The sequence below is a fragment of the Blennius ocellaris genome (assembly GCF_963422515.1).
Source record: "Blennius ocellaris genome assembly, chromosome: 20".
Lineage (NCBI taxonomy): Eukaryota > Metazoa > Chordata > Actinopteri > Blenniiformes > Blenniidae > Blennius > Blennius ocellaris.
Window position 1 is genome coordinate 11,361,296 of NC_137669.1, and position 17,144 is coordinate 11,378,439.

General features: G+C 43.4%; 1 protein-coding gene across 1 annotated transcript; it reads right to left on the reverse strand.

The window, feature by feature from the left end:
• Positions 1-1,775: 1,775 nt before the first annotated feature.
• col1a2 (collagen, type I, alpha 2) lies at positions 1,776-15,421 on the reverse strand. The gene is made up of 48 exons (XM_080515996.1): positions 15,272-15,421; positions 14,748-14,831; positions 14,078-14,134; positions 13,851-13,895; positions 13,684-13,737; positions 13,483-13,536; positions 13,337-13,390; positions 13,156-13,209; positions 12,590-12,643; positions 12,427-12,471; positions 12,183-12,281; positions 11,884-11,937; positions 11,575-11,673; positions 11,347-11,391; positions 11,065-11,163; positions 10,859-10,912; positions 10,663-10,770; positions 10,517-10,570; positions 10,326-10,424; positions 10,118-10,171; positions 9,904-10,002; positions 9,729-9,782; positions 9,567-9,620; positions 9,379-9,432; positions 8,985-9,038; positions 8,853-8,897; positions 8,554-8,652; positions 8,228-8,335; positions 8,056-8,109; positions 7,887-7,940; positions 6,465-6,518; positions 6,317-6,370; positions 6,115-6,222; positions 5,874-5,927; positions 5,441-5,494; positions 5,196-5,357; positions 4,977-5,084; positions 4,769-4,876; positions 4,564-4,617; positions 4,373-4,480; positions 4,219-4,272; positions 3,994-4,101; positions 3,791-3,844; positions 3,400-3,507; positions 3,018-3,261; positions 2,721-2,905; positions 2,372-2,617; positions 1,776-2,216 (listed from the first exon to the last, which is right to left on the reverse strand). Exons 3-48 carry the CDS (start codon positions 14,078-14,080, stop codon positions 2,070-2,072), a joined length of 3,813 nt encoding a protein of 1,270 aa, XP_080372122.1. The 5' UTR covers positions 14,081-14,134; positions 14,748-14,831; positions 15,272-15,421; the 3' UTR covers positions 1,776-2,069.
• Between the last annotated feature and the right edge of the window lie 1,723 nt (positions 15,422-17,144).

The window sequence follows — 17,144 nt, forward strand, 5'->3', positions numbered from 1 at the left end:
GGGGCCCCAAAATAAAATCCTGCTTAGGGCCCCCACTTGGCCAGGGGCGGCCCTGAGGACACACATGTCGAACACCGGTCCTCGAGGGCTGATTGCAATGAACAGCTCTTTATCTGGCTTTGTGCTGAACTTGGTGATGAAGCATCAGGACATTCAGTGGAGGGAGACGTGGAAAACGTGCAGAGCTTCGGCCCTCGAGGATCTGAGTTTGACACCCCTGGTGTAGGATAAATGTACCGTATCTCAATACGGTATGACAGTAAATATAGTTTGTTAACTCTAAATAAATACACTTGCCATGTGTTATTGCTGCTTCAAAATCACTAATTGTGATTTTAGCTGTCTTGAAAAGTATAGTATGTTTTTATAACCTGATCTGTGCACTAATTAAGGCTAAGTGCAAACTGCAGTATTAAACATAACATACATAGTAAACCCATATATGCTGCTTATGACTGTAACGCCTAATAAACTTGAAAGAACTGGCAGACATGTATTTTTAAAGCCTGAGATCTCTTGCATTAGAAGAACATACAACACTGCTACCAAGTGGTGGTGAATTGGACTGCAAGCGGCATGACAAGTTTCAAGATCAACTTTCCTCAACAAAACTGTTTCTACATGTGAAGGCGCCATCAGATTATTGTTTACAGGGACTCTTCATACCCCAACTCCATGGTCACACTTTACCACAGTGTATTCAAACTGAGTATTATCTATTTTCTTTCTTTCTTTTTTAAAGTGAGCTGAGAAATAATGTTACTAAAACTGCTCTGTTCTCTCACTGAATGGCTATATTCACTCAGCACCGCAATTCAACCCTTGATCCAAATCACAGAAATTTATTTGGATGCAAAAGCTGTATTATGCAGGAAACAAAGCAACATGATAGGATGCATATTTACAAAACACAATGCACGTTAGTAATCACACATTGGCATTGACAGTGGAAAACAAAAAATACTGTACATTGAAACTGGATGTACCGTTGAGGAGCAAGATAAAGGGGGGAGGTAAATTTTGATATGTCTGTGTTTCATGTCAATGATGGTGTTGAAATTATTAGCCAAACTTAAACCAAAATACAGTGACACACCTTGATTGGTGTCAACTGAAACATAAAAGCACTTAAGTCACTGCAGTATGTGTTTTGGAACATTGGACATGCTTTATTTCAGAACTTTTCACAATTTATTTAAACATCTCACATATACAAAATAGGTACAATAGACTTTGTGGTGTCATTTTCTTTTCTTTTTTTTTGAAAGAGAGAGGCCGCCTAAAAACCATTCAGAAGTGGGTGAAGTTTGTGCTGTCAGAATGAACACTAGGGATGGGATTAAAAGAGTGAAAAAGCCTAAACAAAAAAAACAAAAAAAACAAAAATGAAATTGAAAAAAAACAACTAGAAAAAACAAACCAAAAAAAAAAAAAAAACAGACATCAGATTGAGAGACATTCCACCTGCTTAAAATGGGGAGTTATCAGGGAATGAATGCATGACTCCTCAAAGTTCAATACAAAGTAATACAGTAAAAGAGTGGTTTGCTCCACAGCTGCATTAGCACCATAGATCTCTGCTTCAAGTAAATGAGCACCTTCCGATACGGGACATAGATTGAAGCATTAGAAGTCTGAACATCTTGGTTGTGGACCCAGGTTTCGTCAATAGTATTTTCTTTAAGTACAGGCATGAGGTAGTTTAAACCTTTTTTCATGGAAATTGTGGTTTTAAACCTCCTCTTTGGAAGATATACAAAGACCACAAAGTGATGCATACTTTCAGCGTTTTTATTACACTTCTTTTATTTTTTACAAAATGATGACATGTTGTCCCACAACAAGGTGTTTTCCCGCGTCCCTTTGGGTTTCTGTATTAATTTGCATTGCACAAACGCTCCTTTCAGTCCGTTCAGTCCTCTCCGATAGTTGCCCATCTTAAGCAAGTGGATGTGCAGGGAGAAATCAGCATTTCAGTATAAAAAAAAAACACAGAAAGAAGGGCAGAGATTTTTTTGTTTTTTTTTCGTTCTTTCTCTCTTTTCGGTGTTAATTTATCATGAGTCTATTTATTTGAAACAGACTGGGCCAATGTCCAAACCAAACTCCTGATCAGCTCCACCAATGTCCAAAGGTGCAATGTCGAGGATGGGCAGGCGAGATGGTTTATTCGTTCTGTACTCAATGACTGTCTTGCTCCATTCACCAGTGTGTGTCTGCAGGAATGAAGAACCAACAAGAAGGATTAGAGATCAGAATAACACAATTAGGCTGAGCAACAAAAAACGTCAAAGCTTTAACTGCATCTTCAACTGTGAATTATGTCTCATTTATGAGTGCGATGCAACTTAGGTAGCAGAAAGTGACTCACAGTGCAGCCGTCCTCCAGCACGGAGAAGGTGAAGCGGCTGTTGCCCTCAGCTCTGAGCTCAACATCGTTGGAGCCCTGCAGCACCACGGCGCTCTTCAGGCTGCCGCTCTCACCGTCCATGTAGGCAACGCTGTTCTTGCAGTGGTAGGTGATGTTCTGGCTAGCCTGGTTGGACAGCAGGCGCATGAAGGCCAGCTGAGTGGCCATGCTCTGGTGGCTGACGGTCTCGTCGTCGTTGTAGGTAAACTGCAACAAACAAGGGACATGAAGACGATGTTACTTGGGCTGTCCTTCTGATCCTTTTTTTTTTTTTGGTAGTTTTTAGCTTTTGCTTTGTTGTGTCTCTCACCTCAGTACCGCCATTGATGGTCTCTCCGAACCACACGTGCTTCTTGCCCTCGGTGCTTCTGAACCAGTTCTTGCGGGCGATGCTCTCGGGGTGGGCATGGATGCAGGTCTCGCGGGTGGTGAAGTCACAGAAGACCTTGATGGCGTCGTTGATGCAGCCCTGGTTGGGGTCAATCCAGTAGAATCCTGGATGGGAGAAAGACATAGTTCATGAGAAGGTGCATTGTTTTTCCTTCCTGGGTTTGGACTTGTTGGACTGCATTTGCATCATGGCAATACCAGATGACGTCAAGCTTACCGCTGCTCCAGTCAGAGTGGCCGAGCTGGATGTCGCGGCAGGTGCGGGCAGGATTCTTTCTGGATCCCTCAGGAGTCAGCAGGTTGTCGATCTGAGTGTTGAGTGACTTGATGGTGGCATCAACCTCGTAGTCCTTGGCTCTCAGAGAAGGCTGGTCAGCTCTGTACTCATCATATCCGGAGACATCGTATCCGCCACCAGAGGGGCCAGGAGGACCAGGGGGTCCAGGGGGTCCAGAAGGACCCTAAGGTGAAAAAGACAATAAAATTGACCTTTGCATAACAGTGAAACCTTTGCAGGGAATGCTTTGATCCACATCAGATTAAACTTAAATGTAGTGGCCAAATAGCTGGAGAAATTGTTAGTGTGAAGGTGAGCTTACAGCAGGTCCAGAGAATCCAGGGGGTCCACGAGCACCAGGAGAGCCCAGCGTACCATGGCCGCCAGCTCTACCATCCTTACCAGGGGGCCCGTGGGGTCCAGAAGGTCCCTGAAGAGGAGAACATTACGTTAGAAGATCAAATGTTCTGCATTACACACAGCTTTAAATGTGTACATCTTGAATTTGGTGCTGATGTTGAATATATGCTGTATAATTATGAGCCTCCTTCAACTTGTTACAATGGAATATCCCTTCTTTTCTGTTAGTACATGAATGCACTATCCTGTTATGAAATGGGTTTTCCAGTTATGCTAATGTTTTCAATATGACTCACAATGGCTGCAAAAAACAAAACAAAAAACATCTATATTTTGTATGTGTAGGCACTCACTCGGGGTCCAGCAGGTCCGGTTGATCCAGCAGGTCCACTGTCTCCAGATGGTCCCTGAATGACAGAAAGACTTTGTTTTTCTTCTGTACATGTGTTTACAAAATGTTGCAATTTCCAATTTTTCATCCATGTTGCTGAACCTGTCCATATCACTGTATATTTGTTTATTGTTTGGACACTATGTGATTTGAGCGGTCACTCACAGAAGGTCCAGGCATTCCCTGCAGACCAGGATGTCCACGCAGTCCCTTCATGCCTCTCTCTCCCTTGTCTCCGGCACCTCCCTTCTCACCACGAGTTCCAGCAGGTCCCTAAAACAAACACACACAAGGACAACGGCATGAGCATCAGGTTTCCAGAGCGTGAGACCTTTTTCGGGAGCACAATTTTGCGTGTTTCTTCCATGACTAGTTGCTAATGGTACATACAGCAGCGCCTCTAGCTCCAGCGGGGCCAGCAGGTCCGGAAGCACCTCCTGGGCCCTAAATATGAGGAAAGACCAGGTTAAAAGGATGCGTGAAATGTGACAATGACATGTATGGTGATTCTTGAAAATGGTAGTGCATTCATGATAAGACTTACACTCTCTCCACGGTTTCCTGGTCTGCCAGCACCTCCGGTGGGTCCAGCAGGTCCAGGGGCACCAGCAAGTCCCATGGAACCAGGAGATCCAGGCTCACCACGGTCTCCCTAGAAACATACACATTATATGAACTCACAGGCCAAAGCACAGAGCATTTGTAGCTGTGTGGACCTCGACAATTGAACCCTACCTTGAATCCAGGGGCTCCAGGACGACCAGGAGGTCCATCATTACCAGGGCTACCCTGTGGGTGGCGAAGAAAAATAATCAGGTTTTACTGATTGAAGAAGCAACCATCCGTTTGAGAGGGGACATTTAGTACTCCCCTCTTCATATATATGAACAAAAAAATGCTATGACTGTTATTACCATTGATACAAAATTTAAACGTTTACCTCACGTCCAGCCTCTCCCTGAGGTCCAGTCATACCAGGCAGACCAATGTTGCCAGCGGGTCCACGAGCTCCAGAGGGACCAGGAGGTCCAATTCTACCACCCTCTCCCTGTGATATGATACACAGAAAATTAGTATCAAGTCTGTCACACGCTAATTCAACATGGACTTGATTTGTGATGACGCAGTCAATAATAACGGCCACTCACCACTGTACCAGCACCACCAGGAGAACCACGATCACCTCTGGCACCAGGAAGACCAACGAATCCTTGAAGTCCAAGAGGACCAGAAGTTCCAGGAACTCCAGGTTGACCCTACACATCAAGACAAAATTATTCACCAGCCAGTCAGTGTCGAGATGTTGATGCCTTTACGTCTACATAGAACTAACAGGTTGATATTCCTCTAGTTTGGTTACAACTTACAGGAGGACCAGACTCTCCAGAAGGTCCCTTCTCTCCAGATGGACCAGGTGGGCCAACCATTCCCTGTTCTCCAGAAGGTCCAGCGGGACCAGACTCACCACGGGCACCACGAGGTCCGTCTTTGCCAGCGGATCCGGAAGGACCAGGAGGTCCACCAATACCCTGAGAGGTGAAGAGACGATGAGCGGGATAACGTGCTGTGTGTTTGAGTTTATAACGATGGTGGATATAAAATCAATGCTCACAGCAGGACCACCAGGGCCAACTCTACCAGCGGCACCAGGGAAACCAGTCAGACCCTGAGTGGAAACAATTATACAGAGGTCATCATTGGTATATGTTAAGTGAGGGGTTTCAAGAGTTAATATCACAAGATTTCATCTACTAAACGACATGATTAAATTAACAGAACACAGTAAAAAATAGTATTTCTTTGTGCTTTAAACTAATAGGTAACATGAGGTATTGCCACACTTTCTATTACAGTTCTTTTAAAAGTTAATCAAATGAACTGTATCCTATTTTTTGTTGTTGTTATATCTTCAGTATATTTTCAATGCTATCTATTCAGTCTTCATGCACTCCCAGCATCCGTAACTCCTGCTTCATGTGAAAAGCTGTTGGTTTGGGTTGTGTGACAGTGACTACGTGTGTGTATATATGTGTTTCAGTACTCACAGATGGACCATTGTCTCCACGAGCACCAGCAGGTCCAGCAGCACCAGAGGGACCCTAGACATTAAAAAAAAGACAATTGGACACAGTTCTATGTCAGTGTTCTCATATCTCATCATGATACATAAACATGACCCTTATACCATAGTATAATCAGGTCTGATTGACTTTTTGCTGATCTGTGGACCATATGAAATTCCATTTTTGGTCATGTATGTGTGTGTATGCTATGACTGGTACTAACAGAAGGTCCAGACTGTCCAGCGGGTCCAGCAGGGCCAGAGGGTCCAACTTCTCCCTTTCCTCCGGAAGGTCCGCGCTCTCCTCTTGCTCCAGGCTGACCATCAGAACCCTGTAGGTAGATGTAGGACACGATGGATTAACCTCTTTATGTATGTGTGTGCACAATGTATTGAGTATTTCTATGTTACTCGCTGTGTACTTACAGGGGGTCCAGCAAATCCGGGGGCTCCAGCAGGGCCAACCTCTCCACGCTCACCCTGCACACAACAAGAAGCGGCGTGAGACTCTTAGTGCAACATAAAGGATTTGTGTGTATTGATAATTTCTCTGAAGTCAAGCCCATGTACTTACAGAGCCTCCACGAGGTCCAGCTGGGCCAGAAGGTCCAAAGCCACCGCTCTCTCCCTGGAGGAGAGAAAAATAAAAGGTTTCTTTACTCGGTTCGATCCATTCATAGAACAACTGTTCTTGGCCAACTCAGCCTGAATCAAAAAGTGTATGTACATTTTTTGCAACTTGCACCAAAGACTCGACGAGGTTAAATGCCGGATGCCCTTCATGTTGCAAGTGGGATTCAAACTAGGGAACCATTTTGGCCGACAGTAAAAACTAAAAACCAAAAGTTTAAAATCCTGATTCACTGTAAAGAATGGCACACATCTAAATAGCCTTTTTCTTATTTCTATTTGGTTTTGTTGGTTTCCTGCCTCTATTGCTGCAGTAAAAAAACATTCAACAAAAGTGACACCAGTTTATAAAGAATGGAAAAAAGAAGCATTTAATTTGAACTGCAAGTAGATATTGATATTCCATGTCTGTTAGGTTGATTATTATCGATAACAAAAACAAGCAAAAAGAAAACCTGAAAACAAAACTACAATTGAAAAAGCATTTTGTTACTGAAATAAACTGAAAACAAAGTTTATGCTTTCAAAACTGAAGTAAACTAATGGAAATTTCAGAGAAAACCTCTTTCATTTGCTCCAGGTGACACAGAATTCCCCAGTTGTGTTGTATCGAAAAAATGTGTGCTCTTCGTGTCTAATTCATTCCCTTATTAACTTCATGATGTCAGATATGACTTGTCAACCACTGTAATGTTATCCAGCTGCAGTTACTGCTGCTGGACCCCTGCTCCATTATGCTGATGAGAGAATTTAACTTGGAAGCAGATTCATTGGAGTGATGGATGGCAGTTTATGTGTTCTCTAAATGCATTTTGTTGAGTTATTATTCAACACTCTTGCAGATTAAAAATAATAATAATAAAGTTACAAAAAGAAAAACAAAAATACACAAAAAATAATAAGATTACAAAAAACCTCCAAATAAATGTAAAATCCTAACCTAAACCTCAAGTATTACTTGAATTAAGTGAATAATTTCTGCAGTTCTCAAAATTGGCCAGTGGGGGGCAGTGTTGAGATTGAGGTTCAGAGGTGACTCTGAGGGGTATGGGGGGTATGTTGTTTTGATTGCCATCACTAAAAAGTAGAACGCCTATCAGGAAACTGATCGGGAATTATTGATTAGCGATGTTTTCACACTTCTACAATGACAGGCGACTCGGCGAGCGACTCGTGTGACTGGAGGTCATTTTTTGATACTGTCCGCCATCTTGACTGGTGGCCGCCATTTCTAAACTGGACACATTAAATTCCAGTATACGTGTGATTTTAGTATTACCTGACATTAAGAAAAATACAAATTCTAATTGGCAGTGATTTCTGTCAGTTATTTGTTTTTAAAAGAATAAATATTGCAATGACTTACCTTATCACCATTGGCTCCAGTGGGTCCGGGGGGTCCAGGAGATCCAGCCATACCCTAGAAAGAGATAGAGAAGACACTGAGAAGAGAACTGTGATCTAAACTGTGTGACAAAGGAAATCAATGGGCATAAATTTCACATGAAGCGCATAAAAGTAGAGTGGGAACTTACGCGAGCTCCACCTCTGCCGGCGTTACCGTCGGGGCCTCTGTGTCCGTTCTCTCCCTGCGGGACAGAGGGAGGATGGTGTAAGCAGAACCAATACATTCTCATTGGAAAATTAACTGGAAGTGGTTGATTTTTATTTATTATTATTAATAATAACAATGATTAAAAAAAGTACCTTCTCTCCCTTGGATCCAGGAGTACCAGCAGCTCCACGCTCACCAGGCATACCACCAGGTCCCTGAGGTCCGGGACCACCAGCAGCTCCAACAACACCAGGCTCTCCCTGCAAACAGACAGGAGAAACTGTTACATTGCTGTATAATACAGGTATTTAGTTTTTTTTAAAGAAAAAACAAACGTATTTGCATTGTATTAAAGGAACCATTTCCCCACTTATCAGAACTACACTTAACAACAGCAAATGCATACAATCTGCACATGCCGAAGAAATAAGACCACAGCTCATGTGCGTCAAAATTGAAATGTGTTGTGTTGTTTTACCTTGCCACCATCAGTACCAGGGGCTCCAGCAGGTCCACGGGTTCCAATTGGTCCCTGAGGTCCAGAAGATCCAGCAGCACCGGAGTTACCACGCTCTCCCTGGAGGGAAACACATAGATATGTTGTCAATCGTTACACAAAAACAGGGAGATGTTCTTCTGAGCTTTTGTGTCCCCCCCCCCCCCGACAACAATTTCTATTCATTTTGTTTATTTATTTTTTTTTAGTAAGCTGTTGCTATCTGAATTATCAATGACTCTGTCAGCAGTGCTGCCGGTGGTCTGGACGGGTGTGCTCACCTTGGCACCAGCAGGTCCAGATGCTCCATGGTCTCCTGGGATTCCCTACAGAGAGAAGACAAGCCGTGTCAGAGATCTACAACACGAATGCTGTTATCAACATGTCTATATCGTGTGCATCTGTGTGCTTACTCTGTCTCCGGGCTTGCCAGCCTCTCCAGCAGCTCCAGCGGGTCCAGGCAGGCCCTGGAAAAGTTAGATCGCAAATTTAGTTGCAGCAAGGAAGTATGGACAAGTGGGAATTCATGAGTGGGAATTGATCGCAGTGTGTGTGTCTGTGTGTGTGTGTGTGTGTGTGTGTGTGTGTGTGTGTGCGTGTGTGCGTCAGCTTTACTTTCCAATTTTTAGAGCAAGTTTAGTGCAAGGTCATTCTTTCCACAAACCATGCTTTGTTGAGATGTGTATGATTTCCCCCACATTTTTATGGTGGCAAGAAACCACAAGGGTAAGACTGAAGTAACATATTTATTTTCTGAATCATACAATAATAGTAATAATAATAACGACAATAATAATGGGTTCAAACCTGGAAACCAGGAGCTCCTGAAGGTCCTTGCTCTCCCTTCTCACCAGGACCACCCTACAGCACGACAGAGACAGAAAAGGTTATTGGTGTTAGAAATAGCTGAGTCATCACTATTGGATGACAAACGTACTGAACTGATATATAATCTCATCAGAGTTTTCTCAAGTATGGCAAATAAGGACACTCACAGACAATCCACCGGGACCAGTTGCTCCATTGTTGCCATCGGGTCCAGGGGCTCCCTAAAGGAAGGGTCAAAACATGCTGCCGTGAGCTGACAGTAGTTTCTCGGTTGTATAATTGCAGATGGTGACATTCTCTGTTTTCAAATAAAGTGTGTGTTGACGTACTCTCAGTCCAGTGGGGCCAGAGGCTCCCTTATCTCCAGGCTTGCCAGCCTCGCCCTGAGGTGAAAGACAGGTGCAGCACACATTGGAATTAACTAGTAAAACAATCAATAAAGGATACAGCTCTCCTTTGGCATTGCTATGATTTTTGATTCCCTTCTCTTGGAAAAATACTTACACCAGGTCCTTTGGGTCCGGGGAATCCGATGTTTCCAGGCTGGCCTCTAGGTCCAGTTGGGCCAGGAGGTCCACCACGGCCATCTTGTCCAGCGGGACCCTGGAGAAATAAACAGGGTCAGTTATGATTTCATTGAGGTAATGATGGGAGCAAATACGACCTTAAAGAAAAGGTCTGAAAGTTGTACGTTACAGTAAAATGCTGGTTTACTTACAGCAGGTCCTTCCTTTCCTGGGGGTCCACCACTTCCGGGGCTGCCTGGCAGACCCTGTGAAATCAAACATTGGTCAGTCATCAGTACACCCGTCCTGTTAGCTGCCACCTTCAACAAGTTAGATCACACTGGGAAGTACATCTTCGAGGTCTGAATGCCACGCTTGAGCCCGACAAGGCTAAACATGAGTTCCGAGGCAAAGACTCACTCTGGCACCAGCTGCTCCGGGCTCGCCACCACGACCAGCATCTCCGGGAGGTCCACGGGGTCCACCTGCACCAGTAGCACCACGAGCACCGGGCATACCCTATAGGGAGGACAGTAGAGATGTATTGTGAGGTTAATAGTTCATGACATAGCAAACATTTTTTTGATGGGGTTTGCATGTTGTGTACTTACAATAGGTCCAGTTCTTCCCTCAGTACCAGGCATGCCACGGCTGCCAGGAGCACCCTACACAAGTCGCACAGGCATTAACAGGTTGTTCAAGAACTATGAGCTCCTAATGCAGTAGTGGTGTCACACGGCGATGGTCTAATACTCACTCTTGCTCCACGGAGACCAGCAGATCCGGTGGCTCCAACCTCACCATTGGGTCCTCTCTTGCCCTCCTCGCCCTGAGGTCCAGGGGCTCCCTGAGGTCCAGAGTTACCCTGCAGATGGCGACAGAAGGATCAAGAACTGTGCGTGTAGAGGGTTTTCAAATGTATTGTGGTGAAGTGGTGAAGAAGTTGGACTTACAGGCTCTCCTTTGGGTCCACCGTCTCCCTTAACACCCTGAACACCAGGATCTCCCTAGAATACAACCAAAAACATGAATCAAAAGAACCATTGAATACTACAGGACCGATCCTATACCCTATATGCCAATGCCTACATGCTTCATAGGTTTTGGTTTTGTTAAAACAAAAATATATATATATATTTTGTATTGTTTGTGTACTTACAGCCAGGCCTCTTGGTCCAGCAGCACCCTGAGGTCCCTGGGGTCCAGGTCCTCCTCTAGGTCCAGGGAATCCAGGAGCTCCAGAAACACCGGGGGTACCCTAAAAACAAGTCATCAACGTCATCACAGCAGAATCAGGAAACTCTGTTTAAGTATTTCAGTATTTCCTGTATATGTGTTGTGCAGTACTGTCCATGTTGTGTTTGACCCAGTACTACTGTCAGTGTGACCCTAGATGACCTTTGACACACATGTTCATGTCTGGTACAAGTTGAATACTTACAGCTGCTCCCTTAGCTCCATTCAGACCGTTGGCACCAGGGTTACCCTGAAGGGAAAGTACAAGAAATCACGTGTGTCACTACTCTTGATTTGATCATCTTTTAACAGAATGGCAATATATTTCTAAAGAACTGTTATGATATTTTCCTATTAGTATGTCAGAGTGGATTTATCCAAGGAGGAAAAACTTCAAAATCACTTTAAAAAAAGACAATCTTGTTAAACTTACAAGGGGTCCAACAGGGCCGACAGCACCATTGGGTCCAGGCTCTCCTCGAGATCCCTGAGGTCCAGATGGGCCACTAGCTCCAGCAGGTCCCATCTCTCCCTTTAAATGATGAAAAAATAAAAAAGCCACGTCAACAATTGTCCAATTTGTTAATGTTTATACTGGAGCAGAACAATCATAGAAATGAACAGAAGTCCAGCCTGTGAAGCTGTTGTGTATGTGACTGCTTCCTACAATGTGTGAGAAGCTGTTTGGATGGTTTCAACATGAACTTGTTGTGTAATAGGATGAGGCATCACACACACACACCTTGGGGCCGGGGCCACCGGGGAAGCCAGGGGGTCCAGCAGCACCGAGGGGACCCTGGATAAAAGCAGAACGAGACACGATGTCAATTAACTTGTCAAAGTTTACTTGAAGGCTAAAGTTTGAAACTAAACGTGTGAGCGAGACCAGTGGTTCTACAATAGCACTGGACATAACAGGTTTCTCCCTGAAGATAACTTAATGTTCAGTCAGAAAATATATTTAACTGACATCTTCACTTCGTATTTTTTTTTCTTTTCTAAAGTATAAATGTAAAGTAAGTCCAATGATGAAATACTCACAGCGGGGCCGGCGGGGCCAACATTGCCATCAGCACCACGAGAACCAGCAGGGCCAGCAGAGCCAGGGCGACCTCTCTCACCAGCCAGACCACGAGATCCCTGAAGGTTTGACACTCGTTACACTTCTTCAAGTAAAACTCATCCACCGTGACTCTGATCAATGCAATGTTGTTGTTTCTTTTCTTTTAATTTTTTTCCCCAAAGGTTTTTACACATAAATAATGAAGCTTAAATCAGAACTTACAGCCAGTCCAGGACTTCCAGAAGATCCAGGAGCACCATTCTCTCCCTACAGGTAGAGTCGGGGAATTAGTTTGATGAGACTTCTTGAAACGTTAAAGGTTTCCAAATATTATCTTCTAAAATTAACCGTACATCCGAAGAAAAAGCTTTTGCTGATGCCTTACCTTGGCGCCGGCGGTACCGGGCTCTCCCTTACGTCCATCCAGACCAGTGTAACCCTAAAACACAGAAGCCCAGTGTTGATGGACGAGGTATCACTTTCAGAGCAGCAGTAGTATAATATAAAAAAAATTTAAAAAACGGTGGTTCAGTATTTCATATACCATAAAGGGATAAAGAAAATGTGTCACAATGCAAGTAGAAAATGATCCACATTATCACCAATAATTGTGGGTTTCAAGTGTAATAATATGTGGACAAAAGTGGACCTTCAAAACCTTCTGATCTGGACACGGAAGACACTTGTAGTACCAACCATGAGAAGAGCTCTCTGGAGTAGAACCAGCTCATTCCAGGCTGGTCAGCCATTTTTTTTTTTTTTTTTTTTAACAAACAAACAAACTAAAAGTTGACAGCTTCAATTAGGAGCCATCATCACGTTTGGCTGGAGAAGCAAGTCCCTCAGTCCTTCCCAGTGATGCTCATTTAGAAGGTTTAATAGGTCCACTTCCTGCTGTGCAGGGAGGAGCAGGAGTGCTCAGTTAGATGCCAATGAAAGATGGACACTCACTCTGTGTCCCTTCATTCCTGGAAGTCCGGGAGTTCCGGGGAATCCACGAGCACCCTGCAATTCACAGGCAACGAACCCATTAGCTTTGCACGCTGTTGCATAGGGCACATACTGCAAGGCACGTATGTTTGCGTTGACAGTGTGTAGGTTGATTTCCACGTTTTGGAAAAGAGATTCTTACCTGAGGTCCGGCGACACCTCTGTCGCCAGGTTTGCCAGGTCTACCGTTGTTACCCTGTATGTTACCCAGAAACATTTTACCATCAGCGTCTGAAGCTATTGCTTACATTACACCAAATGCTTGTGGAAACACAAATGTTTACGTACGTCCTCTCCAGATTTGCCGGGAGGTCCAGGGGGTCCGCGGGCACCAACTGGGCCCTGGAAAACAACGGCAGAGATTGGTACTTCATACTCAAGACTATTAAGGTGGCATCACCTGAGTAAGTCTACAAACAAGTGTTGTGAAACCTGCGATGATAACACACGCAATGAAGAAATGTGTCATATTTTGAAGGAAACACTTACGGTCTGTCCAGGCTCTCCGGGCTCACCAGCATGTCCTGTGTGTCCCTGAGATCCCTTTAGAAAGAGGAAAGGTAATTCAATCAGTTATGATGCAAATGCAGAATAAAATGTGACGCATTGTGAGGTATTCATTTGAAGGATAAATCCTAGTGAGACTTTGCACTTACAGGGGGTCCAGAAGGTCCGGGAGGTCCTCTGGGTCCCATCATGCCCTGGAATAAAGAACAAATAAGTTTAGATGTCAGTTTTAAGGTGATATAGGAATCCATCATGCACCGGCATGCCGTTTATTATCATTTCTTTCTACAATAACATCTGTTTTCTACACAGGAGCCGTCGAGTCGCCCTGAAACGTGGGTTGCAGTGTTGAATACATTGACGCAGGAAGCCTCACCATGGGTCCAGGGCCAGGGTCGGGAGCCTTTGCACCTTCATACTGAGCAGCAAAGTTCTGTGAAAAGTGAAAAACAAGGAAGCAATTATTTACCTGCATTAATCCCTATAAAGCTACTTCAAAATGAGTTGTTATGACTATGAACAAAATGAAGCAGTCACATAAATTAGCTGATTTGTATTGGTCAAGGTGACAGTTGTAGATTTAGAATGCAAAATAATTGAATGTGCGATGGCCAAGCAGAGCAAGCTTTACCAATAACATTTTTACGAAGGCAACTCAGACTTGATTTCCCCGTTAAAGGTTAATTAGAAACAAACTGCATCTTGTCATTTTGAAAGGCTTGTGCACGTGTCGTTTCAGGCCTTAGGGTCAAATAGGTAAAGTGCAGAAGGTGAAAGATCATGTGATCATTATGAAATGAGGCCATGAGGCCAACAGAGGTCAAAGATGTCATTTGCTTGTACATGCAGTGTGCATTTTGATTTCAAAAGTCATGCCGACTCAAGACTAATTTTTTGCAGTTTTGTATTTCACAGTTTTTTTTATAATAAGTCAAATAATTTCACAGCAACTGATGACATTACTCAATGTTCTGGCCCAAGTTCACAATAAACCTGTATCAAAGCACGTTGCCTCCACCCCCCAAGAGTTTAAACATCAAACTTACTCCTCCAAGTCCAGGGGGACCAGGGGGGCCAGCGGGTCCAGGGAGTCCGGGTGTGCCATCTTTTCCATTTGGGCCCTGGGGACCCTGCAACATAAGAAAATAAATACAGTTTTAATCGATGAGCTGCTGATATTTGAGGATGCAGCGTGAATGTCTCATGATCTAAATTCTCATTTTATTCAATCTCTCATGAAAATCTCTCAATCTCCCATTAAAAAAAACAACTTTAGAAGATAGATTAGAAAATGTATCAATAGCAGGAATATGTAGCAACAGACTAAATCAAAGTCTTAAATATAGCCCTTCATATCGGTTTAAATTATTAATTTAGCAAGAATCTAGGGCTGTGGGTCATGTAAACAAAGGGGTGTGGCTAAGTGGGGTTAGAAGGTCACATGACATCAACAAATTTTTTTTTTTTTTTTTTTTTGGCCAAATAAGTTTCTCAAGTATCTATGATAGAAAATACTTCAGCTACATTATTTCATGTTTGATAAAGGCAGTAGAGTTTCACTTCATCTTACCCTGTCACCTCGAGGTCCTTTGTCTCCTCTGGGCCCCTGCGGCACAAAAATCACTCGGTCAGACCGAAACAGAGCAGATGGCTCCGTTTATTGGTTTAGCAACACGTCAGCTTCAAAACCATCCGTCCAACAAAGCAGGCTGCTGCTGCTAATCTAAACGGATTGCACTAAATGCAACTGAGAGCAACTCGAAACCAGTTTTGAATTGCATTCAGATCGTCTGACATTTGTTGTTGTCAATGAAATGTGTGAAGAAACCCACTTGGCCTTTCAATGTGAGGACAAGCAAGTTAAAACACATTTCAATGATCAGAGCAAATACCATTGAGAGGCTCTTCTAATCTAAATTCCGCATGCATACATCCGATAGGCCACAACCTCGGTGCTAAACCACACATAAAGATAATTATGTGTTCACCTTGGCTCTACCCTGAATAGAAAAGAGGATAAATAAATGTAAGATTTATTTATTCAGTCTTTTCACAGTTTTATATCATTATTGTGTGTGCATTTCAAGCATTAAGCATTAGAAATCAGTTTCTTGCACATAAAATAAAATTTAAAATATAAATTGCATGCAAAAATATTGTCTAAGTTGATGCATAACACATGCTTGTGCAGCTGCAGCACTGAAGAGGAGATCAGAGCTGAGTGATATGTGTGTGATGTAAATTATCAGCATTTGCTAAAAGATGCTGACAGGCAACATTGTTAAAGGTTCTCAAACCAGATTCAACAGTCTTTTTGCAGTAATAAAAGCTCGTCACAAAATGTTAATGCTGAAACTACAGATACCACGTTGACTGGTGCTCAGTTGAAATCAATCTCAACGATGAACAGAATGATAAAATCAGAGTAAAACTCATCACTTGAGCTTCTATCAAAGTGTTAGAGATCAGCCTGGGTCCACTGGTCTGAGATAAGGTTCAGTTGCTAAATGAAATTCAAATCAGGGAGCAGTTGAAGGCTCCAAACTGATCCTGAGCCAGCTGTCAGGGGGGCAAATATCTTACTGGCCCCTCTCCGCTGTCCTCAGAAAGGATCCTTTGTGCCAGGCCCCGTGGGTGCCTCAGCACTGCGGTTTTAGCTTTCATTGACACAAACTTTAGCCAATAGGACCCTCACCTACACATGGACAGGAAGGGAGAAACCTGCGAGAAATAACTTGGTTCAGAGGTAGAGATTTCCTGAGTGAACCACTCTGACATCGTCGAGATTGCTCAAGTGATCAAGAACATCCAGCACGCTCTTTCACGGGAGGAATACAAGGCAAAATGAAAAGGTAAAGCAATCTTCAGCATACTGGTGTTTTCATGAGAGCATGCGTGTGTACTAACCGTGTCTGTGGCATTGGAGAGGTGAGGAGGAGGAAGAGGCAGAAGAGGGAGACGGGGGAGAGAGAGGAATACTCAATTAGAACATTAAAAAAAAACACTTTTAGTCATTTTCATTCATCTATATTCTCATTCAATGGTTCAGCCTCTTTTGGAAAAGTCGTATTGTTCCCTTTGTGACAGAAAAGAAAAAAGCTAAAACATATGTTGTTGCTGGGCAGCTGCCATCTGCAGGAATCAGAACGGTAAAGACTTGACTTAAGGCTGCATTTTCACATCCAAAACAAGCTGCAAAGATTTGTTCATGTGAAATACAGAGCTGAGCTGTCTCAGTGTCCTGCTGTGTACAACCTTAATCTGAGTCAAGTGTTAGATCACAGAAAATGTTAACTATTATCCACTGTCATGTCAAAAACAATTAGGGTTTTGTTCACTTGTTGAGTGGCTGAAGGTTTTGTCTTCCGTCTGGTCCCAAAGTTTATATCTGAAGGCCACGTCTACACAGTTTGAGAATGAAAGCAAACACCTGTGAACTCTAT

Coding starts and splice junctions, on each gene's coding strand:
- col1a2 (XM_080515996.1), bottom strand. Junction 13,391..13,482: donor CCGGCAAATCTGGAGAGGAC/GTACGTAAACAT, acceptor GGTAACATACAG/GGTAACAACGGTAGACCTGG. Junction 4,273..4,372: donor CAGGAAACCGTGGAGAGAGT/GTAAGTCTTATC, acceptor CCTCATATTTAG/GGCCCAGGAGGTGCTTCCGG.